At 36.7% G+C, this 27,252-nt stretch overlaps 1 protein-coding gene across 10 annotated transcripts in view; it reads right to left on the bottom strand.

Annotated features, from left to right (window-relative positions):
• Positions 1–589: 589 nt before the first annotated feature.
• scel (sciellin) overlaps positions 590–27,252 on the bottom strand; it is a 37,285-nt gene continuing 10,622 nt past the window's right edge. For 3 of the 10 annotated variants that reach the window (XM_062061775.1, XM_062061777.1, XM_062061779.1), the window contains exons 3-19: positions 21,809–21,846; positions 19,144–19,225; positions 18,980–19,042; positions 15,989–16,051; positions 15,871–15,903; positions 15,174–15,203; positions 15,047–15,079; positions 14,919–14,984; positions 14,778–14,828; positions 12,669–12,737; positions 11,775–11,837; positions 8,957–9,028; positions 8,769–8,870; positions 8,614–8,688; positions 8,432–8,540; positions 967–1,069; positions 591–867 (exon numbers count right to left, since the gene is read on the bottom strand). In XM_062061775.1, the coding sequence (XP_061917759.1) occupies positions 851–867; positions 967–1,069; positions 8,432–8,540; positions 8,614–8,688; positions 8,769–8,870; positions 8,957–9,028; positions 11,775–11,837; positions 12,669–12,737; positions 14,778–14,828; positions 14,919–14,984; positions 15,047–15,079; positions 15,174–15,203; positions 15,871–15,903; positions 15,989–16,051; positions 18,980–19,042; positions 19,144–19,225; positions 21,809–21,824 (1,047 nt within the window). In that variant the 5' untranslated portion in view covers positions 21,825–21,846 and the 3' untranslated portion in view covers positions 591–850. Of the gene's footprint in view, positions 868–966; positions 1,070–8,431; positions 8,541–8,613; positions 8,689–8,768; positions 8,871–8,956; positions 9,029–11,774; positions 11,838–12,668; positions 12,738–14,777; positions 14,829–14,918; positions 14,985–15,046; positions 15,080–15,173; positions 15,204–15,870; positions 15,904–15,988; positions 16,052–18,979; positions 19,043–19,143; positions 19,226–21,808; positions 21,850–22,677; positions 22,822–27,252 lie in introns of those variants that run through there. The other 7 variants (XM_062061780.1, XM_062061781.1, XM_062061773.1 and 4 more) reach the window with 6 other exon arrangements.

Here is a 27,252-nt window from a genome sequence, read left to right on the forward strand (position 1 = left end):
GACGCCCCTGCTTATTTCACCAAGACAATGCCAAGCCACGTGTTACATCAACGTGGCTTCATAGTAAAAGAGTGCGGGTACTAGACTGGCCTGCCTGTAGTCCAGACATTGAAAATGTGTGGCACCTGCAATGTGAAAAGGGAGACCCCCGGACTGTTGAACAACTTAAGCTGTACATCAAGCAAGAATGGGAAAGAATTCCACTTCCAAAAATGTGTCTCCTCACTTCCCAAACCTTTACTGAGTGTTGTTCAAAGGAAAGGCCATGTAACACAGTGGTGAACATGCCCTTTCCCAACTACTTTGGCACGTGTTGCAGCCATGAAATTCTAAGTTAATTATTATTTGCAAAAAAAAAAAAAAAAGTTTATGAGTCTGAACATGAAATATGTTGTCTTTGTAGCATATTCAACTGAATATGGCTTGAAAAGGATTTGCAAATCATTGTATTCCGTTTATATTTACATCTAACACCATTTCCCAACTCATATGGAAACAGGGTTTGTATTAATGTTGTAATGTATTTCATGCATCATAATAAGAAAAGTCACAGCAGCAATAAATGAGCAAACAATTGAAGCCAGCTAACTGATATCAATACAGTGATTGCTTTTATTGCACACAGGAACAAACACCCGGCCATCCACATCACAGTATTGTTTTCATATTACTAAGAAGAGTCCCTTAAAGCCTACAGGAAATAATAGAAATAAAATATATATTCCATGTGATCATCATTGTCTAGAAACACCTTGATTAAAAAATATCGCAAACTGATTAAACGCATTAATATCTTTAATACGGTTTTTAAATCACTTGCTTTTCTTCATCAGAGCCAAGTGAGGGTCACTCAGCGTCGCCACTTTTCTGCCGGACAAAAAAGGAATTTATTTTATTGAATGAACAAATTGCAGCAAATTGTATTGACGTGAACCAAACGAGTTCAAAATGTTTTGTCTTGATTACCTCTGGTGTTGTCAAAGCAGTTCTCACAGTGCACCATGCGGTTGTACACCCACATGTAGTCGCCCGCTTTCATGTGGCCCAGCGTGCCGTTACACACCTCACACTGCAAAAAACAACAACGCATACGTCGTTATTATACCTCTGTCGTTATTATGCCTCTGTCGTCATTATGCCTCTGTCGTTATTATGCCTCTGTCGTTATTATGCCTCTGTTGTTATTATGCCTCTGTCGTTATTATGCCTCTGTCGTTATTATGCCTCTGTCGTTATTATGCCTCTGTCGTTATTATGCCTCTGTCGTTATTATGCCTCTGTTGTTATTATGCCTCTGTCGTCATTATGCCTCTGTCGTCATTATGCCTCTGTCGTTATTATGCCTCTGTCGTTATTATGCCTCTGTCGTTATTATGCCTCTGTCGTTATTATGCCTCTGTCGTTATTATGCCTCTGTCGTTATTATGCCTCTGTCGTTATTATGCCTCTGTCGTTATTATGCCTCTGTCGTTATTATGCCTCTGTCGTTATTATGCCTCTGTCGTTATTATGCCTCTGTCGTTATTATGCCTCTGTCGTTATTATGCCTCTGTCGTTATTATGCCTCTGTCGTTATTATGCCTCTGTCGTTATTATGCCTCTGTCGTTATTATGCCTCTGTCGTTATTATGCCTCTGTCGTTATTATGCCTCTGTCGTTATTATGCCTCTGTCGTTATTATGCCTCTGTCGTTATTATGCCTCTGTCGTTATTATGCCTCTGTCGTTATTATGCCTCTGTCGTTATTATGCCTCTGTCGTTATTATGCCTCTGTCGTTATTATGCCTCTGTCGTTATTATGCCTCTGTCGTTATTATGCCTCTGTCGTTATTATGCCTCTGTCGTTATTATGCCTCTGTCGTCATTATGCCTCTGTCGTCATTATGCCTCTGTCGTTATTATGCCTCTGTCGTTATTATGCCTCTGTCGTTATTATGCCTCTGTCGTTATTATGCCTCTGTCGTTATTATGCCTCTGTCGTCATTATGCCTCTGTCGTTATTATGCCTCTGTCGTTATTATGCCTCTGTCGTTATTATGCCTCTGTCGTTATTATGCCTCTGTCGTTATTATGCCTCTGTCGTCATTATGCCTCTGTCGTCATTATGCCTCTGTCGTTATTATGCCTCTGTCGTTATTATGCCTCTGTCGTTATTATGCCTCTGTCGTTATTATGCCTCTGTCGTTATTATGCCTCTGTCGTTATTATGCCTCTGTCGTTATTATGCCTCTGTCGTTATTATGCCTCTGTCGTTATTATGCCTCTGTCGTTATTATGCCTCTGTCGTTATTATGCCTCTGTCGTTATTATGCCTCTGTCGTTATTATGCCTCTGTCGTTATTATGCCTCTGTCGTTATTATGCCTCTGTCGTTATTATGCCTCTGTCGTTATTATGCCTCTGTCGTTATTATGCCTCTGTCGTTATTATGCCTCTGTCGTTATTATGCCTCTGTCGTTATTATGCCTCTGTCGTTATTATGCCTCTGTCGTTATTATGCCTCTGTCGTTATTATGCCTCTGTCGTTATTATGCCTCTGTCGTTATTATGCCTCTGTCGTTATTATGCCTCTGTCGTTATTATGCCTCTGTCGTTATTATGCCTCTGTCGTTATTATGCCTCTGTCGTTATTATGCCTCTGTCGTTATTATGCCTCTGTCGTTATTATGCCTCTGTCGTTATTATGCCTCTGTCGTTATTATGCCTCTGTCGTTATTATGCCTCTGTCGTTATTATGCCTCTGTCGTTATTATGCCTCTGTCGTTATTATGCCTCTGTTGTTATTATGCCTCTGACGTTATTATGCCTCTGTTGTTATTATGCCTCTGTTGTTATTATGCCTCTGTCGTTATTATGCCTCTGTTGTTATTATGCCTCTGTCGTTATTATGCCTCTGTCGTTATTATGCCTCTGTCGTTATTATGCCTCTGTTGTTATTATGCCTCTGACGTTATTATGCCTCTGTCGTTATTATGCCTCTGTCGTTATCATACCTCTGTCGTTATTATGCCTCTGTTGTTATTATGCCTCTGACGTTATTATGCCTCTGTCGTTATTATGCCTCTGTCGTTATCATACCTCTGTCGTTATTATGCCTCTGTTGTTATTATGCCTCTGACGTTATTATGCCTCTGTCGTTATTATGCCTCTGTCGTCATTATGCCTCTGTCGTCATTATGCCTCTGTCGTCATTATGCCTCTGTCGTCATTATGCCTCTGACGTTATTATACGTCGTTATTATGCCTCTGTCGTTATTATGCCTCTGTCGTTATCATACCTCTGTCGTTATTATGCCTCTGTCGTTATTATGCCTCTGACGTTATTATGCCTCTGACGTTATTATGCCTCTGTCGTTATTATGCCTCTGTCGTTATTATGCCTCTGTCGTTATTATGCCTCTGTCGTTATTATGCCTCTGTTGTTATTATGCCTCTGTTGTTATTATGCCTCCGTCAGTCACTGAAATGCTGCAACATCTTCTTGTAAAATGTAGCTTCATAGAGGCCATATTGTTTACAGGCAGTGGCCTGCAAAAAAGTGCGATAAATGTATCAAAATGCTAAGCGCTGCATACCTTTCTCGCGAACCCGCACAGTAAATTTCAGCTTTACAGATGCCATTTTGTTTACAGGTGCGACAAACCGTCGCATAAATCCGTGGTTCTCAATCTTTTTTCACCAAGTACCACCTCAGAAAACACTTGTCTCTCCAAGTACCACCACAACGACAAATATTGAAATACAGTAGCGTTGTAGGCTTAAGTATTCATTGAAAAACAAGGCACAGGTTTTATTCAGCAAGTATATTTCACATTTTCAGCCACTGTAACACTACACGCAGTTAGAACAATAACACTGTTTGAATGTAGAAAAATTAAACACTGTACTTTAATCATTACAGCTAGATAACTGTTGTCATTATTTATGTACTTACAGTATATTCTTTTTTCTTTTGTATTTGAAGGGGAAAGGTAGGTGTTTATTTGAGGTGCGGTGTAAAAAAGGTGTTTATTGGTACAAGAAGTCAATATAATATAGTATTGGACCTCATTACAGTAGGTACGTCATAAACTTGCCTATAGTGTGCATGTGTTGCGTGGCCTCTAGGCTTTTCTAAAGTTACATCTTAGCAGCAAAACTTCACTCAGCACAAGTGGGTCATTGTTTGTAAGTAGAGATGCCGATAAATGCTTTAAAATGTAATATCGGAAATTATCGGTATCGTTTTTTTTATTATCGGTATCGTTTTTATTTTATTTTATTTTTTATTAAATCAACATAGAAGACACAAGATACACTTACAATTAGTGCACCAAGCCAAAAAACCTCCCTCCCCCATTTACACTCATTCACACAAAAGGGTTGTTTCTTTCTGTTATTAATATTCTGCTTCCTACATTATATATCAATATATATCAATACAGTCTGCAAGGGATACAGTCCGTAAGCACACATGATTGTGCGTGCTGCTGCTCCACTAATAGTACTAACATTTAACACTTCATTTTACTCATTTTCATTAATTACTAGTTTCTATGTAACTGTTTTTATATTGTTTTACTTTCTTTTTTATTCAAGAAAATGTTTTTAATTTATTTATCTTATTTTATTTCATTTTATTTTTAAAAAAGGACCTTATCTTCAGCATACCTGGTTGTCCAAATTAGGCATAATAATGTGTTCATTCCATGACTGTATATATCGGTATCGGTTGATATCGGTATTGGTAATTAAAGAGTTGGACAATATCGGAATATCGGATATCGGCAAAAAGCCATTATCGGACATCCCTATTTGTAAGTCTTTAAAGCACATGAAAATAAATCAAATAAAGTTGGATTTGATTTGAATCGTTTTATTTTGAAGTAAAGGGAAAACTTGACATATTTATAATCATTCAGTATTTAAATTAATAATGACAGATTATAGGATTATTTTCATTCCTATTATGATCACTTTATATTGAATTTGTTGGCACTTTTGTGTAAGAAAAAAACTTACACTACATTATTTAGGATGGTTTATTAGGTATTTTCATAAATTAATCCTATATTAAAAAAGTCAAAAATAGATTTAGAAAGCTGGTTTCAACCAAATCAATGCAATAATATTTTAGTGCATGTGACATTGAGCAACGATTCAGGAGTCCAGAATTTGGGGCCACGCCCCTGCTCATAAATATCTTGCAGTACCTTCACTGATCATCACTTATGCCGCCCTTCTGCAAAAACTATTGGTGTTTTTATTGATAACTCTTTTAAACTTGACAAGCGAATAAGCTCAGTGGTACAAAACTTAAGACTAAGAGTCGTGCATGCACTAACATCCCGCTCGGACTACTGTAACGTTGCATACATTGGCATTAATCAGTCTTCCACTCGCCGCGTACAACTGGTGTAGAAGGCAGCTGCACGCCGGCTCACAGGAAGGAGGAAACATGAGCAAATCCCCCCTTTACCGGTTTCTCTCCAATGGCTGCCTGTTGGTTTTACAATTCCATTCTAGATTGTATTACTTGTTTGTAAATCTCACCCTGTGCTGGCTCCACCATATATTGTATCTTACCTACTTATTCTGCATACCCCGGTCAGAGCTCCAAGGTCATCTGACCAGTGCTTTTTAGAAAGCCCAAGGTCGAGACTGAAGACGAGAGGAGATGGGGCTTTTACGGTAGCAGGCCTGAAACTCTGGAACGCTCTCCCTTTGAATCTCAGAGCGACAACATCTCTCGATACTTTGAAATCTTCTTTAAAAACTCACTTATTGGCGTTTAACACGGCGCAGCTGGACATATGTATAGACATTTATGTTTTTCTTTGTATCCACTTTTAACTGTGTTTTGTATATAGAATGTTTTATACTTATTGTGATTTGCATTATTACAATTATTTTACCTTTCTGTTTATGCATTTGAATTGTGTTTTATATATAGAATGTTCTGTACTTAATGTGATTCTGATTATTATCATTATTTGTAATATTTTACTATTCTGTTTTTTTGCACTATTTTTATGCATTTTTACTGTGTTTTTATATAGAATGTTCCGTACTTATTGTGATTTTGATTATAATTATAATTTTCTATATTTTACCTTGCTGTTTTAATCTGTACAGCAGTTAGGGGCAGTAGTCTGTTTTAAAATAGTGCTATATAAATAAATCTACCTTGACCATCACTAGTTGAAAATCCTCCCTTTAATAGCTCTTATCACTCTGCCTCGAAAAAACAGCCCTTTTTTCCCCTTTTGTCCATGTTGTGGTTTTATCAGGGCTGAAACAGATGTCTGCCTGCCTTCCACGCTTTTGTTGAGAGACATTTTTTGCAGGCTGACAAGTATTTCATCAATAAATTGATTTTGCTGTGATGTGAAAATGCACAGAGTTGCAACAATATCCTACTTTGCTGGGCTCTAAAATGCTCAAGTGGACCTGCAGTGACGAAAGCAATTTTGTACAAAAAAAAGCTAAGTTTTGCTAATTGAAGTCATCTATGAAAACAACAACAAAACCTTTCTCTACCATCTTGTTTTCGGACAAATTCCCTACAAGTTCCCTACAATGCCAAGTCGGATTGACTTGGCATTACTCACACAGCTACAAAACTGACCACTGTAAATATTCAGGGTGTTTACAGCCAGATTTGATACACACCCTAAGGCAGGTGTGACTAAACTACACCGACGTCTTCAATTTGGCCCGTGGAACGTCATGAGTTTACAAGAAATGTTGCCCCCAAGAAGTCACTTTAAAAGACTGCCTTTGATGCTGCCATATTGTCACCATCAACTAAATTAGATCAATGACCTTAGTTATGCTTTGACTGATACTATGTGCAGCATTTACTTATATGACCCAATGCAGACATCCCTCTCTAGTTTGGTACAAAAAATTAAAAAATCCAACCAACACAAAATGTCAACACACATTCTCACACATTACACAACCTGCTCACTGAACTTGGTGTATATTTTAAAACATGTCTGTGCACCATAAAAAAAGATCAAAATGACACCTATTTAAATCCATTACAAAGCATGATGGGAAAAATGCAAAACACTCTCTCCACACTTATCCATGTTTGCCGCATTTTAGCTGCTTGATATTTCTACGGCGCCCCAAAAGGGACATGGGGGAATTTTTTTTTTTAGATATGTATCTCGTGCGCACGAGAAACTATCTTGTGCTGACGCTAAAGTTTCTCGTGCGCACGAGAAACTTTAGCGTCAGCACAAGAAACTTCTAGGGACACGAGGCAAATATTTTTTTAGATATGTTTCTTGTGCGCACGAGAAACTATCTCGAGTGCACAAGAAACTTTTGCGTGAGCACGAGATAGTTTCTCGTGCGCACGAGATAAATATCTGAAAAAAAAATTCCCCCATGTCCCTTTAGGGGCTCCGTATATTTCTGATTGATTACAAAACTTTAAGGAGGTCGTCACGGAAGTAAACACGGCAGGAGTTGAACTTTCACATACTTATAATATCCAATTATATCAATTATTATTAATATATCCATTCAATTAATGTAACATGTGCACATATACACTAGCGTTCAAAAGTTTGAGGTCACATGTAAATGTCCTTATTTTTGAAGGAAAAGCACTGTACTTTTCAATCAGGATAACTTTAAACTAGTCTTAACTTGAAAGAAATACACTCTATACATTGCTAATGTGGTAAATGACTATTCTAGCTGCAAATGTCTGCTTTTTGGTGCAATATCTACATAGAGGCCCATTTCCAGCAACTATCACTCCAGTGTTCTAATGGTACAATGTGTTTGCTCATTGGCTCAGAAGGCTAATTGATGATTAGAAAACCCTTGTGCAATCATGTTCACACATCTGAAAACACTTTAGCTCCTTACAGAAGCTACAAAACTGACCTTCCTTTGAGCAGATTGACTTTCTGGAGCATCACATTTGTGGGCTCAATTAAACGCTCAAAATGGCCAGAAAAAGAGAACTTTCATCTGAAACTCCACAGTCTATTCTTGTTCTTAGAAATGAAGGCTAGTCCACTAAATTGTTTGGGTGACCCCAAACTTTTGAACGGTAGTGTATGTATAGACTATAATAGATAGATAGATAGATAGATAGATAGATAGATAGATAGATAGATAGATAGATAGATAGATAGATAGATAGATAGATAGATAGATAGATAGATAGATAGATAGATAGATAGATAGATAGATAGATAGATAGATAGATAGATAGATGGATAGATAGATGGATAGATGGATAGATAGTTATTCAATCAAATTTTTTTAGCCCAAGTCCAAAAGTTTGGACACCCCTGCCTAAAGGGGACTGACAAGCATGTGTGTAAAATTTGAGCAAGATTGTTTGAAAAACATGGCCGCCAACAAGCAAAACGGGCAGGACTTAGCGACTAATCGGCCATTAGCACAAAGGAAGGGAGAGGCACCTTAAAGCAGAAGGCATGGCAGTTGATGTTCATGTCATCCAAGATCATCTTGGCGTCGCCGTTGAAGGGCTTATGGCAGTAGGTGCACAGCTCCCTCTCAAATACGCTCCTGAGTTAGTAAAGACATTAATGTTATGTATGGTTTTTTTCCCGATTGCAGTTTGTTTTGCACAGTTTGATACCTATCAGGGGACGTGTACACGGTTCTGATGGACGAGTTGGAGATGGGTGCGGACAGGATGTCGTTGGTGCTGCTGCTGTGAGTTGGACGTACAGTACAGTATTAGTTTGCTGCATATTCAGCAGTCTTTGTCACGTGTGTGGCATGGTGCAGTACCTCCTGTACATAGTTGAGGTGTACTCAGATGGGCTGCCGATGCCGCTGTACTCGTAACTGGGTTTGGTGGAGGAGTAGTAGTAGTTTTTGCTGTAGTCCTGACTGCGTGCATAGAAATACATTATTAGCATAATATTTGCGTGTGTGTGTGTGTGTGTGTGCGTGTGTGTGTGTGTGTGTGTGTGTACCTGGGCAGGCTGTTGCTGCTGACAGTGTAGGAGGTGATGCGGGTGGTGGGGTTATCGTCAATGTAGGTCCGGCTACATGTCCAAAAATGTACATAACAATGTTATTTAGTGATATAGTTATTTGATTTAAGTGAAATACAAAGTACTCTATATAAATAACAAATAATGATAATACTTATCGAAAACAATACAATGTAATAATAACAATTATCTGTAACATATATTTATATAAATAATACAAATACGTCCATCCATCCATTTTCTACCGTAATACATATAAAAAAGGGTAATTTTAGTATAAATATAAATATATATATATATACAGTACAGTACACCTTCTCATTCAATGGGTTTTCTTTATTTTCATGACTATTTGCATTGTAGATTGTCACATCAAAACTATGAATGAACACATGTGGAGTTATGTACTTAACAAAAAAAGGTGGAATAACTGAAAACATGTTTTATATTCTAGTTTCTTCAAAATAGCCACCCTTTGCTCTGATTACTTTTTCGCACACTCTCGGCATTCTCTCGATGAGCTTCAAGAGGTAGTCACCTGAAATGGTTTTCACTTCACAGGTGTGCTTGAAGCTCATTGAGAGAATGCCAATAGTGTGCAAAAAAGTAATGGACTGATTTTTCGTAGAAATGACAATTTTGCGTCTCAAAATGTATGTCAACACAGTGGTTGATGGGTTGGTCAACGCACAAACCGGTTGTCGACATAAGCGGGTTCTGCTGTTGTCGACATATCAACACAAATGCACCCATTTTTAATAGGAAAGAACTGACTCAAATGTGATGTTGACAAAAGCTGTCAACCATGTGTGTCGATGCCACTTTAAGTGGGGACTTTTTAATCATAAGAACGGAGCTGATCAAGACTTGATGAGTTGGTGGTCATTGACAAATTGTGGACATAAGCGGATTGCACGGTGCAGATCATGTTGACATAAACAGGTGGATTTTTCATGGGTGTCAAAATTGTAAGTCTGTATGTTGACAACATACTTAATAGGGGTGTGGGGAAAAAATCGATTCGAATTCGAATCACGATTCTCACGTTGTGCGATTCAGAATCGATTCTCATTTTTTAAAAATCGATTTATTTTTGTATTTAAAAAAAAAAAAAGGATCTTTTTTTTTTTTTTAATGAATCAATCCAACAAAACAATACACAGCAATACCATAACAATGCAATCCAATTCCAAAAGCAAAGCCGAGCCAGCAACACTCAGAAGTGCAATAAACAGAGCAATTGAGAGGAGACACAAACACCACACACAACAATTGAGAGGAGACACAAACACCACACACAACAATTGAGAGGAGACACAAACACCACACACAACAATTGAGAGGAGACACAAACACCACACACAACAATTGAGAGGAGACACAAACACCACACACACAACAATTGAGAGGAGACACAAACACCACACACAACAATTGAGAGGAGACACAAACACCACACACAACAATTGAGAGGAGACACAAACACCACACACAACAATTGAGAGGAGACACAAACACCACACACAACAATTGAGAGGAGACACAAACACCACACACAACAATTGAGAGGAGACACAAACACCACACACAACAATTGAGAGGAGACACAAACACCACACACAACAATTGAGAGGAGACACAAACACCACACACAACAATTGAGAGGAGACACAAACACCACACACAACAATTGAGAGGAGACACAAACACCACACACAACAATTGAGAGGAGACACAAACACCACACACAACAATTGAGAGGAGACACAAACACCACACACAACAATTGAGAGGAGACACAAACACCACACACAACAAACCAAAAGTAGTGAAACAAAAATGAATATTATCAACAACAGTATCAATATTAGTTACAATTTCAACATAGCAGTGATTAAAAATCCCTCATTGACATTATCATTAGACATTTATAAAAAAGAACAATAGTGTGACAGTGGCTTACACTTGCATCGCATCTCATAAGCTTGACAACACACTGTGTCCAATATTTTCACAAAGATAAAATAAGTCATATTTTTGGTTCATTTAATAGTTGAAACAAATGTACATTATTGCAATCAGTTGATAAAACATTGTCCTTTACAATTATAAAAGCTTTACTACTCTGCTTGCATGTCAGCAGACTGGGGTAGATCCTGCTGAAATCTATGTACTCCATCAATAGACAATCCTTTTCAATCGGGAAAATATCCTTTTTGAATCGAGAATCGTGTTGACTTGAAAAAAAAAATCGATTTTGAATGGAATGGTGACCCCAAGAATCGATATTGAATGGAATCGTGGGACACCCAAAGACTCACAGCCCTAATACTTAATTACGTTTTATTAATAATAACAACAAGTGAAGCCGGACTTGATTAGTTGGTCGACATAAACAGAACCAACTAATGCAGGCACTTCTAAACATCAAATATTGACATAAACGGACCCATTTTTTCAAAGAAATGGCCTCTCTCAAATTGTATGTCGACAGAAACGGTCGACCATGAAAGTTGACGCGTACTTAAGCGACACTTGATGAGTTGGTCGACATAAAGCGGTTGCCGAAATAAGCGGTGCACCGATTCATGTTGGTTCCATGAAGTACACACGAGACTCACCTGTTGATGCTTCTTTTTACTGTCACAGTCTCAGTGCTGCTCAAACTCATACTGTATTTTCTTGGCACTTTAGCATTAACAATATCAATTGACCTTACCAATGACATTAACATTAACATTATCATTAGCATTATTATTAACATTATTACTAGCATTGGCATTAACAAACAGCTCACCTGTCACTGATGTCATCCCTGAGAGCACTGGGGAGGAGCGTATCATACAGTTTGTCCTCAGTGCTGCGGACAAAAACATCATCCGTCAGTAAAAAGTAAGAAGGCTTAAAAACTACACTTAAATACCATTTAAGGCACTTCTTGTGAATCAGTGGCCCGTGTGACCCTGGGGAACATGCTTTATCAGTATCATGCAGTATCATACATACCTAGCTTGGAAAAGCTGTGCACTACAAAATGTACTCATTGTAGCCATTAATCTCTACTTCCTCATTTTCATTTAAAAAAAATCTGCACAAATGGTTTTATTCATTTTTGTTTTGCACTTTAAAGTGTTTTAACATGCTCCTCAGTTCAATCAATTTCAATTTATTTTAGGTATTGAGTTTACTTGATTAAATTTTTCAGCGTTAAAGTGTTCAAGTCGGTCAAAGAAAAAAAAAAGAATTACATTTTTTGTAATTTCCTGCAAATTGATGCACTTTAAATGTTTTGTTACAGAAAAAAAAATGCTAATACAATTATTATTCTCATTCAATATTTATTTCTTTTTGTGGGGTTCTCTCATGATAAGAAGGGTACAATGTGCAGAGGTGTACCTATAACATTAAATTATACTGTTTATATTGGCGGTCGCAAAATGTTTTCTTCTTCCTGGGGGGGGGGGGGGGGGGGGGCGTAACAGAAAATAATTGAGAAGCACTTAACTGAATATCTCTAGGGGTCCCCCTACAGGTGTGGAGTGTAACATACTTCTATTTTACGGTGGTAAATAAATTGTCAGAATCTAGAAAAGCTATGCTTTTATAATGGTGAAAAGATGTGCGACAATAAAGATGAGCGTGAAGAAGCTTTATTCACAGGACGTTTCAGGATAAGACCGTTCAATCTTACTCTTTTTGGCTGCTATACGTCTCCGTCACGCTTGTCGTCCTGGTCGGTGAGAGGTTTGAGTAGAGTAACCTGCGAGAGGCGATGAGACGAGTGAATCTCACACCCTCAGCATTAAAAATCACATAGCAACGTAGCTCTGATAGTTAACATCTTACTAACCGAACTTAAGTCGTGAGTTCAAAACCCCGGCCGAGTCATACCGAAGACTATAAAAATGGGAGCCGTTACCTCCCTGCGTGGCACTCAGCATCAAGGGTTGGAATTGGGGGTTAAATCACCAAAAATGATTCCCGGGCGCGGCCACCGCTGCTGCTCACTGCTCCCCTCACCTCCCAGGGGGTGATGGGTCAAATGCAGAGAATAATTTCGCCACACTTAGAGTGTGTGTGACAATCATGGGTACTTTCACTTTAACTTGAATAACTAATACAATAATTGACTATTTGAACCCCAATATTATGTAATACTTTGGCCAAAACGACAAGGCAATAGATAAAAGGAAAAAAGCCTTGGATTATATTTTTTTGTTGTTAAAAATTGATTACTTTTTCTAAAATATATTTTTGTGTAATGTAAAAATAGATAATAAAATAATACATCTGAATAATTATTTTGCATTTATTCTAAAATACATATATTAATTAATTACTACCTGAATATATTATTATTTATTAGTGATGTCAAACGATTAATTTTTTTTAATCAGATTAATCACTCATTTGCATTTTGATTAATCCTGGTAAATTACTGCAAAATTAAATTAACTTCATAAAATACATACAGAATATATATATATATATATATATATATATATATATATATATATATATATATATATATATTTATATATATATATATATATATATATATATATATATATATATATATATATATATATATATACTAAAAAAAATAAAAATAAAAAATAAATATATATATATGTATAAATATATATATTAATACGTACACACACACACACACATGCACGCGCAGACACAGGTATAGCGAATAATAATACTTGTAAACATCTTGAACCTTATTAAAAAATTTGATAATTTTATTAATCTCATTATGTGAATCACAATTTAAATGACTATTTATTCATGGGAACCTTATTGTTTATTTACTTACTTACTAAATAATTTATCCACTGTTTATGTAACAAACAAACGTGTTAGGAATTGCCGTGAAACGGAAAGGGGTATAGGATTAAATAAACTCTGCTTCGTCCTACTCCTTTTTGGACATGTTGTAAGAAGAAACTTGAAATGTGTGATGTACAGTACCATATTGTAATTGTAGGCATGTTCAAAATATACCAGTAACCTTAACCATAACCAGTGTTTGGACACAAATACAATTTTAAAGTCAGAATGTCATAAAGAAAAAACGTTTTATCTACACTCAAAAAAGTTGGTAGATTTTATGGTATAAAACAAACAAACTGGCAGCTCAGTCACCAGAATTTCATTGTAAAAGTGAAAAAGTGGTGTGTTTTTTTTTAATTCACAGTAATTTTGTGTAAAAACGTGGTTAAGGTAAAATAATATGCTCACAATTAATTAATTGTTTGTTCATGATTAGTGGGATAATGTTTTGTGATTACCCGCAAGAGTTAAGGTGTTAACTCTAAATATGCATATTATTATTATATTGCAAATAATAAAACTTATCATTGTTAAAATATTTAGACTATTTTTTTATACTTATCAGATTAATAGTATATTTAAAAACCAATTCTAACTGATGCAATAAATAATGATAGTGTCCAATAATGAAATGTAGTTTTTAATATTTTTCAGTTCAAATTTAAATTGCATTTTTTTTCCTTCGAGGAAAATGGAGCTTTGAAAGAACTTGTTTTATTTGTACTTAACGTGTGCACGTTCTATTGAAGTATATCTTTAATGTTCTGACAGTGCTTGTAACCCCATAAGGATTCTAGAAAGTGCATGTAAAAGCTGAGAAGTGCTGTTTTAGAGCTCAAATGCTGAAAAAGCCAATGTGATGATCACAGTGTATCAGCAATCCCCCATAGTAAACATGCAACTATGCCCCCTAGCGGCGGTGACTGACAACATCGATCTTAAGTCTCTTGAAAAGTTTTACCCCTTGCTGGAAGACTGCACGCGCTCACTGAAGGTCTCGGAGGGAGTTTTTCTGCAAATAAAAGAAAGAAAAAAAACATTGTAATGAATCAGCGGCATGTTAATACGTATCATTATGTATTAATAATAATAATACACTCACCTGAGACTTGTGGTGAACGTGGTCTCCGTTGTTTTCCCATCCCTGCTGACTGTGGTGGTCGTCGTGCTGAAAATGGAACACAGCATGTTTAACAAATGTTTTTGACTCGTATAAAAGTGTTTGAGCACCTTGAACTTGGATCCGTGTTTGAATAGGAAGAGCTGTAGGAGGCATGAGGACAAGTATTGTTATCGAGATCTATACTTTTGCATTTTATTTGTATAAGCGCTAAGCTTTGTTTGAATGAAAATCTACCTGGAGTACGACTTGGACACGCTGTAGGGGCTGCATGCAGGAGACAAGGTGGTGAAGCCACAATAATGAATAAGTCATTTAATGCACTAGTCCCCAATCACCGGGCCGCGGCCCCGTACCGGTTCGTGGATCGATTTGTACCGGGCCGCACAAGAAATTTAAAAAAAAATACATATATATATATATATATATATATATATATATATATATATATATATATATATATATATATATATATATATATATAATTTTAATTATTTTTTTTTAATTAAAAAAAAAAATTTAAATCAACATAAAAAACACAAGATACACTTACAATTAGTGCACTAAGCCAAAAAACCTCCCTCCCCCATTTACACTCATTCACACAAAAGGGTTGTTTCTTTCTGTTACTAATATTCTGGTTCCTACATTATATATCAATATATATCAATACAGTCTGCAGGGATACAGTCCGTAAGCACACATGATTGTATTTTTTTATGAAAAAAATAAATAAAATTTAAAAAAAAACAAAAAAAACCCCAGGACAAATTTTCAAGCGTTGACCGGTCCGCATGTTACAAAAAGGTTGGGGACCACTGCTTTAATGGGGACCACTGCTTTAATGGGGACCACTGCTTTAATGGGGACCACTACTTTAATGGAGACCACTCCTTTAATGGCCATCTGCAGAGCCATAAATTAGAACACAAACCTGCCATTCAGCTCGTCCTGACTGCTGCTGAATCTGCAATGACAGAAAACGCCGACAATTAATTCTTCTCCCGCCTGAAGCTGAAACTAATAACTTGTGGCACCACGAAGACTTTTACCTCTTGGTGAGAGCCTGCACAGATGTTGACTTGCTTTTGGTAATTTGTGTTTCTGCACCCACGCTAGTAAGTGTTATTAAGGGAATTTGGTAAGAATAAAAAAATAATTATACCAATAATAAATAAATACATTTATTAAAATTTGTTACAGACTGAAGAAAAGGGTGACTTAAAGCTGGGGTACTTAAGTTATATTATTTAACTAAAAAAAAAATCATATTAGCATCATATCGTACCAGTAATCATTTGTGAAACAATCATACGTCTGCGTGCGGTCTGTGCTTTATAATGAAGTATTTTTGTAAATAAAACCCTGGAAGACAAAATCATTTGTTTTCGTGGCAATCAACCCCTGCAGATCCAACCACAGGATTCAGAGAAAGGAGCAGAGGCCATGAAAAAGCCTCTTCATTGGCTGACGTGATATATAGTGAACACTGTGCGAACTTGTTTGCAGTAAAGCATGGCTGCCAAACACCCGCCTGGGAAGACTGCAATACTTGCTGTTACAGCATATACTGCTAAAAATACCAAAAGAGTCAATCAGAGGAAGAAAAGAAATATGCTGTACATCTAAAAAAAAACAAAGGACAGCCAAAGCTCTAATAGATATTGGTCCGGCGTATTCAAGATGGTGTGCATTGCAGGCCAGTCTTGGAATAACTTTGGATGCCCAAGTGGCTGTTTTCCTTCAAGACAAGTAACCTAATGTACCATTTTCTTATATTTTGTGTCTATCCTTTTACGTGGCGACGTGCGTTACCGATAGTCTGCAACAAAATACGAAGGAGGGGATCGTTCGCTGCAACTTCCGACTGTCAACAAGCTATGCGTGTGCACCTACAGCTCTCACGCGCAATATTGTGCACTTCCAGAGAGGAGGACACTGGGAGAGACAATTAGTGGGGGGCGGCATTTACAGTTTGAATTCTGCCTGACGACACGAGATTCAAGTACCCCAGCTTTAAGAGATGTATCACAATCAATCAAAAACAGGGTTTCCCAAACTGTCAGTCACCAATTTTTATTTAAAAGGTCCCCTATTATCTAAAATGATGTCCTAACAGTCCGTTTATGAGCACCAAACATGAGAAAAATCCATTGTGTGTTTGCTCCACTTTTGACTGGCTAATTTTAAAGTTACTGCTGGTTATTACATCACGGAGGAAAAACACTTCTTTGTGGATATGATAGTGCTTCTACTGTAGATGAGCCTGGCTGGTGTATACGACGGTTCTTCAAATAGTGGGGCGCGGTGCGACCCCAGGGAAAACATTTTTAGCGATATCATTCTTCAAACCTCGCTTCGAAAAGCTGCGTACTACAAAATGTGCTCATTGTAGGCGTTAATCCTGACTTCCTCATTTTGATTAAAAAGGAAAGAATCAGCACAAATTGTTTTATTATACTGTAGGTTAAAGTGTCTTATATATTGTGCTCCTGAGATTATGTTGTTGATCAATTTGAATTTAGTAATATTTAGTTCATTTTATTTTTAAATATCAAATAGTTCAAGCTGGTCAAATTTTTTTTTGTAAATTAATAAGGATTACATTTTTACATTGTTGCACTTTAAATATGTTCTGTTACAGTTTAAAACAATGTTATTAAAGATATTGTTTGTTGTAAGTTCATCTCTATTTCTCTCTTTCTTGTTTTCTTTAATGCTAACAAGGACACAATGTTTTGCAGAGATGTACTTATAACAATTTTATAGACTAATGATACCATTTATAGTCGCGTTGAGTAGGGCGCTACAGAAAATAATTGAGAAGCACGGCAACATTAACAGAAGGCATTTTTGTACAAACAAAGGGCTTCACCACACATCTTAAAAATAAAGCTCAGTCAACTATTCGTCAGTGGCAGCTGTACTTTTGGTCACTTTGTTTTTCTTCAATGAATAGGCTAACCTAGCATGATGCTTCTGGTGATTCTTACTTTCTATGTTTCTCATTTTAAAATATCTGAAGAAAAACTGTAAGAATAAGAAAAAGGTACAGATTTTTTTAAATCAATTTGAAAAAATATGATTTTTAGGCCATCTGCATGAATATTTGTCATATGTCAGCAGCCGATAGGAGGTTTTTTTTTACCATGTATCCTTTTTTGAGGTTTTATTATCATTTTTATACCAAATAATATTATGCCAGAATCGGTTTGAATCGAGAGTCGTGTTGAATTAGGAATCGATTCTAAATGGAATCGTAAGTTCTTTTAAGTTCACTGTAAAGGATGCCATCTAGCTGAGCGGTGCGCCGGAACGTTAAGTAAACATCACAACCTGGCGCCGTGGGTTTGGGAGTCTGGGCTCTTAGCCTACAGGTTAGCGTGCTCCTGGGTTGGAGCCCGGGCGTGTTGAACGCTAGACCACTCGTGTTTGTAACATTTGTGTCCTTCTGTTCCACTTCTTCAAGTTACGTCGCCGTATGTGATACAGTATATGCTATCCATAACCTTGGACAAGTGCTGTGTTACAGCATTGATGTAAAAAGTACACTCACACTTTTTCGGGGACTAGCGTAGCACAGCTTATTAGCATTAAAGCCACAGGCACATAAAACCATGTGTTCCCAGTAAAAGCACTTTTAAAGCATCCAAATTCAAGCATACGGTAAGGCGTAATATGACAATAAGGGACCTTTAAATAAATGAATGACGGTTGTATTAAAGCCTATAGAAAAAGGACCAAACTTCCCATTTTGGTTTTGAGTGGAGAACGTTTGGTAAACCCTGATCGAATAGAAAGCAATTTTTAGTAGGAAACTGTACAAAATATAATTACTGAAATTGACTACAAGACAATGGTGGACATGCTTGAGCTATAAATGCAGTACTTTTAATATTTTCTACATTTTCAACACACAGTAGAGATGATTCCAAATTGAGCTTGTTCTAGTTTTCTATTCATTTCAACTAATTGCAAATTTTTTGTACAAAATCCTACTAAAATTCTCATCATGACAGGCTGAATGATTAAGTTTGCTTTACCTGTTTATGCTGTCGATGGATGTGTACGGACTCAGAACAGATGAGCCAAAGTTCGGGTCTCGGCTACAGAAAAAAGACAAACCAAAAAAACCAGGTGATGACATCACATACAAATTCTTTTTGGGTGCATTCCATTTTTGTGTCATGTGATAAATTGTACTCACTCGACAGGCTCAAACTCATCCTCGTCTCTTCTGATCCAGCTGCTGTCTTTCAGCAGAGTAGAAGAAGTGCGGACGGTCCTGGCTGCAAAAAGCATCAAAGATAATACAGCGTAAATTCATTCATCATCTCTGTCAAAACTCTCGTGAAAAAATGACATTAATGATAAAGGATGATGGATTACAATCATTTTTAAACATGTATTAATAATGATGAAATATATAACTTATATGGATATCAAAATAATTAGCAGTACTTCTGTTGTAATGATTTATTATTATTACATTTACTAAAACTTGCTGTATTACATTAATCATATATTTTTTATTGATATCAATTATCACCATCATAATACAGTACAGTATAAGTATATTATTATAAATATATAAACATTTTCTAAATAATTTTGTTGTAATTAAAAATGAATAAGAATTATAATTTGTATGATATACATTATCTACAACACAATCATTATTGTGATAATCATTGGTAAGTTTTATAATTAGTAAATGAAACAAAGTTTTGTTTGAATAAGAAATGCATTACTTTATTTTCATTCATTAATTAAAAATGATATATATTACAATAATTACATAACTTTTGACTCTTCATTGCCACAATCATGACAGAAAATTGATTGTCATTTGGAAAGCTGCAGAATATTTTAGTAATCGACGGTAGTTTCTTCGATTGTTTGAGATAAAACACACTTTACAGCCTCACTGCATATTTTATGGAACATAGTTTAATCAAACATATTTTTCTACTTGCCCCTGTTCTTTCTTTTAACAAATGCATATTGTCAACATTGAATTTGCACTTCTAACATGTATGTAGTATTAAAATCAAACATCCATCACACACCATCGCTCTCATGTGTGCTCCATTGCAGCGGCCGTGTGGAAACTACGGTATGTCTGCGTACTTAAAGTTTGTAACACTTCATGCGGTTGGGATTTTAAAAATTCTTACACTTATTAAACACTTAATCGAAGCAAGGGAATATAAATCAAAGCTTTTTCCTAATCAAATTAACCGATTAATCGTTGCAGCCCCGAGTCATTTGCATGAATCATGCGGTAGAAAATGGCTGGATGGATGGAATTATTACAAGTCATTTAATTGTAATAATAACTTATAAGCAAATTTATGTTATTGCAGTATTACAACTACGGATGTCCGATAATATCGGACCGCCGATATTATCGGCCGATATTTCCAAAATTTCCAAAGTAATATTGGAAATGATCGGTATCGGTTTCAAGATTATCGGTATCGGTTTCCAAAAGTAAAATTTGTGACTTTCTAAAACGCCGCTGTGTACACGGACGCAGGAAGAAGTACAGAGCGCCAATTCATCCTTGAAGGCGCTGCCTTTGCGTGCCGGCCCAATCACATAATATCTACGGCTTGACACATGCACTAGCGAATGCAAGCATACTTGATCAACAGCCATACAGGTCACACTGAGGGTGCCCGTATAAACAAGTTTAACACTGTTACAAATATGCGCCACACTGTGAACCCACACCAAACAAGAATGACAAACACATTTCGGGAGAACATCCGCACCGTAACACAACATAAACACAACAGGAAAAATACCCAGAACCCCTTGCAGATGCTTGTTTTCATTCAGAAAAATCTACCTCTCACACGTGATGACAAGGAGAAAAAGAACTAGCCCATTCTTTGAGCTTCATCTGTTGCACAAATAGACTAATAGTCTGGACTGAGTGAAGCTGTTTTATTAATGTTTTGTGCCTTTTTTCCCCATGCACTTTAAAGAATGGCTGTGTTTTCTACTAGTCTAGACTGAAGCAGTTTTATTAATGTTCATGCACTTTAAAGGATGGCTGTGTTTTCTACTAGTCTAGACTGAAGCAGTTTTATTAATGTTCATGCACTTTAAAGGATGGCTGTGTTTTCTACTAGTCTAGACTGAAGCAGTTTTAATAATGTTCATGCACTTTAAAGGATGGCTGTGTTTTCTACTAGTCTAGACTGAAGCAGTTTTATTAATGTTCATGCACTTTAAAGGATGGCTGTGTTTTCTACTAGTCTAGACTGAAGCAGTTTTATTAATGTTCATGCACTTTAAAGGATGGCTGTGTTTTCTACTAGTCTAGACTGAAGCAGTTTTATTAAATTACAAATTCCAAGCTGCTGTTTTGAGGCATGTTAAAAAAAATAATGCACTTTGTGACTTCCATAATAAATATGGCAGTGCCATGTTGGCATTTTTTTCCATAACTTGAGTTGATTTATTCTTGTTACATACCTTGTTACATTGTTTAATGCATCCAGCGGGGCATCACAACAAAATTAGGCATAATAATGTGTTCATTCCACGACTATATATATCGGTATCGATTGATATCGGTATTGGTAATTAAAGAGTTAGACAATATCGGAATATCGGCAAAAAAGCCATTATCGGACATCCCTAATTACAACATATAAATTCTAATATCAACATCATATCAGCATGAACAAAACATTTTTTAAATTAATTCAGTTCTAATGATAAATTCCTATTATTAAATTAGCATTAACCAATAGGTTAGTTTTTTCTGTGTAAATAATAAAAATAACATTAAACACACTGTGACAATAATTCAAGACATTAACTGAATGATATGAATTGGTGCAGTTGTGAATACTTACTCTGATTAAACGTCATGTTGCTTTCTTGTTGTCACCTCCTGCTTGTTCAAACGTAAGAAGAAGAAAATGTTAGCACTTTTTGAACCAGGAGGTGTCACTATGGCCTGTATGAGATGAACACAATACCTTTCCTCCCTTGTGTCTAACACCTGAGCTGTTGTGTTCCTCTCAGCACCCCCCCACCCCACCCTGACAATGTCTTCCTTTTTCTTTGAAACTGGTTTATCTGGATGGGAGCCCGCACCAAGACACACCTACGTTCCATCCCCGGCCCCACACACCCTCTCCAAACACACCACTGACAGCAATATGAGTGACAGGCCATAGTGGCAGCAAGCATTTTTTAAAAAGGACGGAAAAATGCAACCACATTACTGAGGGGGAGCGTCCCCGTCTGTCAACTAAAACTCAATTGGACTCATTTTAGGAGTCTACAGACTGTACTAACCACTAAATACTTCAACAGTTGCGTTTAATCTTGTACTCTTTGTCCACCTACACACCAAGATGTAAACATTATTGCTCACTTTATGCCAATACTCTTGTTAAAATCCTCTCCTTGTTTCCAAGACTTGACAGCAAACTCTTCTGTGATGTGTAACATAAACTAAGGGTGTCCAAAGTGCATCCTGAGAGACATTCTTATTATAGATATACAATTCAACCAAAAAAAGGCACAATATAAGGAAAAAAAGCTGAAGTGTTAATACTAATAACTAAAAATACAACAAACCTTTGTCTTCAAATATATCTATAATGTTTATTTAGCCTTTTTACTAAACATTTGACAAATATTGCAGTGGCCAATCCTAAAAATAGCAATAAGGCAGGTTGTAATATAAAAACATGTAAATGCAAGGAGTACATACCTCTACAGAAGAGCTCCAGGAATGGCAGAAAAACCCCACAAAAATGGGTTGAAAGCCTATTCTAAAGCACGTCTTGACACCTGCCTATTACAACGCAGTGTGCAATTACACCCTCGCCCTAGCCTTTTAACCATAAAGGGAGGGGACTGGGAGAAGGTCAACCTGTGGGTGTGGCCTCCTCACTGTGACAGTCACACTTGCTTTGAAAAAAAATGTTTTACTCTCCTCAAAACAAGCCAGTTTATCGGCGGCCGTGGAATGAAGGTGGAGCGCAGCGAAAAGACCTGCACGTCAACTTAAGGTGTCAGAGGAAGCATAATAGAGCAAAGTGGGTGTGGGTGCAGGGCTTCGTCACCAAGAATGGAGTAGAATTCCCAATTGGGTGTGGAGTTGAAGGCCATATACTGTGATTTGTGTCTTTACATGTGACATATTGCTACTAAGCGCCTGCATTACAGCCGTGTCCCTTTAATAAACCACCCCCCTCAAACAGGACTTTACACCAGAGGTGGGTGGAATATCAAAAGCTTCTATACCAAGGGTAGTATTGAGGGATCCCACTAGACAATATCACACTTTGAAAGTTATTTTCTATTCATTTTTAACAAACATTTGTTTTTTCTGTTGTACCTTTGTGTTGTTGTATTATCAAAGAACAAGGAATGTGTGTGTTCCCTCTAACCAGCCTTATGGAGTATCCTAACTGTACAGTGATCCCTGGTTTTTTGCTGTTAATTGGTGCTGCACTTGACCGTGATTAATTCATTTTTGCAAAGTAGAAATAATTAATTATAAATTGAATTTATCATAGCTAAAGCATAAAGAAATGGTTTATTACCTTCTAAACACATTTTTCAACATTATGAGAGCCCTCTAAACATGAAGTAACAACCTTCCCAGCAGGCACAAGACATTGATACAACGTTGATTACACATATGTAGGGTTTTTTTAAACTGACTTCTAAACAACGTTGCAAAATAGTTGTATTTGTAAATGGAGACAAGGTTGCTGTCTAATGTTGGATCCACGTTGTTGGTTGGGAAATGACCACATTTTAATGGTCAAATCAACCTGACAGTGAATAAATGTCATCAAAAAGCATGCTGTTTTAACGTTGTATTTGTGTTGTAAAATATTGGTTTGGAAATGACCACATTTCAATGGTCAAATCAACGTCACCATCGATTAAACATTGTCGAAAAGCATGTTGTTCCAACGTTAGGTTTGAGTTGCTCAACGTCAGGACCTAATTCAACAAGTTCTCAACTATGTTTCAATCTCTTGTGCTTGCTTGGTTTAGTCACCTTTACACTCCTTTATTCCAATTTAATAATGCTTCCTGTGGCTGAGCCAATCAGTGGCCACGATACTGAACAGCGTGCTCTGATTGTTTTGGTCTCATCTAATCCAGTGGTCCCCAACCTTTTTGTAACTGCGGACCGGTCAACGCTAGAAAATTAATCCCACGGACCGGGGAGGGGGTGGGGGCATGTTTTTTTTTTTTTGTCATAAAAAAATACAATCATGTGTGCTTACGGACTGTATCCCTGCAGACTGTATTGATCTATATTGATATATAATGTAGGAACCAGAAATATTAATAACAGAAAGAAACAACCCTTTTGTGCGAATGAGTGTAAATGGGGGAGGGAGGTTTTTTGGGTTGGTGCACTAATTGTAAGTGTATCTTGTGTTTTTCATGTTGATTTAATAAAAAATAAAAAAAATATTCATTTTTTTTGTAAATGTTGTATTTATTTCTTGTGCGGCCCGGTACCAATCGATCCACAGACCGGTACCGGGCCGCGGCCACTGATCTAATCTACTACTGTAGTATTGTTATTTTTAGTTCATTTAGCGATTTTTATGACTGAAAATGCTTAATGTAGGGCAAAAATGTTGCAGAATATACATTAAAAAAAGAAAAAAACACTGCGATGTGGTAAAGCCGCAATATTTGAAGCACAGTATGGCAAGGGTGACGGCTGTATTGTTAATGCATGAAGTGTACTTTTATAGCAATAATTCAGATATGGTAACACCAGAGAACAGCACAAACTACATAGTGACGATCGATTCTGAATTCATTTTGCCTTATTCCCAAATTGAAATATTTCTTTCTTTATCAAAGTTGCTTTAATGTGTGGTTTCCGTCTCATGTTATCTATTATGACTCAAAAAATGTGTTTCTTTGAAGTATGTCAATGTTTACACCATCTATTTGTATTTGAGTATCTATGTTAGTATTTCCAAACAACAATATTTTAGTTTTACTTTATTTTAATTGAATCTGTTTGCTGGTTTTTGTCATTCCTACTGTCCCAGTCTTCATTCCTGTGTGTTTTCCCCAGAGCAGAATGAAGTATCATCTGCAAATAGTATTAGCTTTAAGTCTTTTGTGTCTTTACAAATGTCATTGATATACAAATAAATTAAATAATGTTGATCCCAGAACTGGCCCTGGGGTACACCGCAAGGTATATCGAAGCAGTCTGATGTGTGATCTCGTAGCCTCCCAGATTACTTCCTATAGGTTGGGGGCAAAAAGCCACAGGAATTTAATGAGAGCCAATCGTCATTTTTGATGGGTGATTTTTCTGGATATTTTAGGGAACTCTTTTATCGTGTTGTTGATATTGTCTTATATCCATCCAATCTAGAGCCTTCTGTTAAGCCAACGTATGAGTTTTTGTGAAGTGGGACGACTCCAAGGCTTGCACCGAGGGAACATGCCAACTCCACACAGTCATGCCCAAAGCTAAGGTTACTGTCACATCACACACATAGTGTTGAGTTCCAGAACTATGGAACACTTTAAGTAATGTTGCCAGGACTAGAGGAGCCCTTTAAAGTCGAAGTAGAGTTTTGTTGTTTTTACATTTACCTTCGGTTAGTTTCTTTTGACATTAACATTTGTTTTACTGAAACTTATGCATGCACTGCGAATACATTAAAGTTAAAAGGGGAACTGCACTTTTTTTTAAATTATTTTGCCTATCCTTCACAATCATTATAAAAGACATGACGACAGATGTATTTTTTTTCAATGCATTTTAACTCGTAAATAAATGCAATCAAAAGTCTGCTTACACTAGATGCGAGGTGCTCTATTCTGCCTATAAAGCCCTTAAAAAACATCCAAACACCTCCGTTAAGGTTTTATATACATGACATAAGTATATATGTAATGTAGTAACAGGCACATTCATAATTAAATTCAATACTAATGTATTTTGCTCATTTTAAGCATACACGGCGCATTAATTTAAAAAACGCATCACTACGTTCATTTTTTTCAACAACATCCCTGATTACTGCTCACTGCAGACTTTATGAGAGCCAACAAACATAGAAAAACAACACTTACTGTACAATACATGCTCTCATTAGGATGCCGACTGCAAGGATGTTCATTTATTCCAATTTAGATGAAGAATGACTTACAGGTATATTCCACATGGAACCAAGTGTCTTTTTATGTCGTTCTTGCCATTTCCGGGTCTAAATTGGCTGTCAACGTTTACCAACATGTTAGAATACGTCCTCGTCCTTCTACTATCCAGGTGAGAGGCATGATTTATGAGCTACAATAAAGTTTGACAAGCAAGGAAATGAGGAAGCAGCTAAACAGTTGATCATGTCAACATTGGCACACAAGCTTTTGATTATGGCGCCGATACAAATAGTGTTAGCACTTATCAAAACAATATAACTGATATTCGGTTAATATTCAAGTCACGAAATGTAAATGGAGCATTGTTGGCGGTTTTTGGATTGTTATTTATTGGGCTTTATGGGCGGGATATAAGACCTCCCGTTGGAGGTCTTATATCCCGAGTTAGAATGCATTAAAACAAAAACATCCATCGTCACGTCTTTCATAATGATTGTGAAAGATAGGCAAAATTCCTAAAAAAAAGTGCAGTTCTACTTTAAGATTATTAGCCGTGGATTACTTCTTATTACACTTAAATAACATTTAAAGTCAAAATGTGGCTTTCAAACAGGACCTCTGCAGGCGATAAGGGCTTTCCATCTTTATTTCTATTTCCATTATTTCCTTTGAGAGAAGCATGTTAACTGAACAGCTCACATGATCATACAGTAGCAATACTACTGAAGCCATTACAAACATCCCAGTCATTCACGGTCTCATCACATGACTAAACGGCAGCAGAGCAGCCCGCTGATTCATAATAGTTACTTTTGGAATGAACTATCAAAACAATTCAATACACACACCTAGTAAAGGCCGGAATTTCTTTTTACCAGGGGAACAGGTTACTGTAGAAGACTTCCGAGCGTACTAGGTGCTATGGGAGTGCCGCTATTACGTGACTGATCAAAAGTATGAAAGTCTCATAGCGCGCTAGGGTGTGACAGACGTGATGCTGATAGGCATGCCTCTTGCGATGACAGGAATGCAGACTACCCAGAAATGTGCCTATTTTGTTACGCTATGCTCTATTAAACTGAGCAAAAACACCACATTACTGTGCCCACATTACCTACTGTGACCTTACTAAGTCACTTTTGACTTGCTGGGGCACCAAACTGAATGTTAAATGCTTAAA

Source organism: Entelurus aequoreus, linkage group LG10 (assembly GCF_033978785.1).
Source record: "Entelurus aequoreus isolate RoL-2023_Sb linkage group LG10, RoL_Eaeq_v1.1, whole genome shotgun sequence".
Taxonomy (NCBI): Eukaryota; Metazoa; Chordata; class Actinopteri; order Syngnathiformes; family Syngnathidae; genus Entelurus; species Entelurus aequoreus.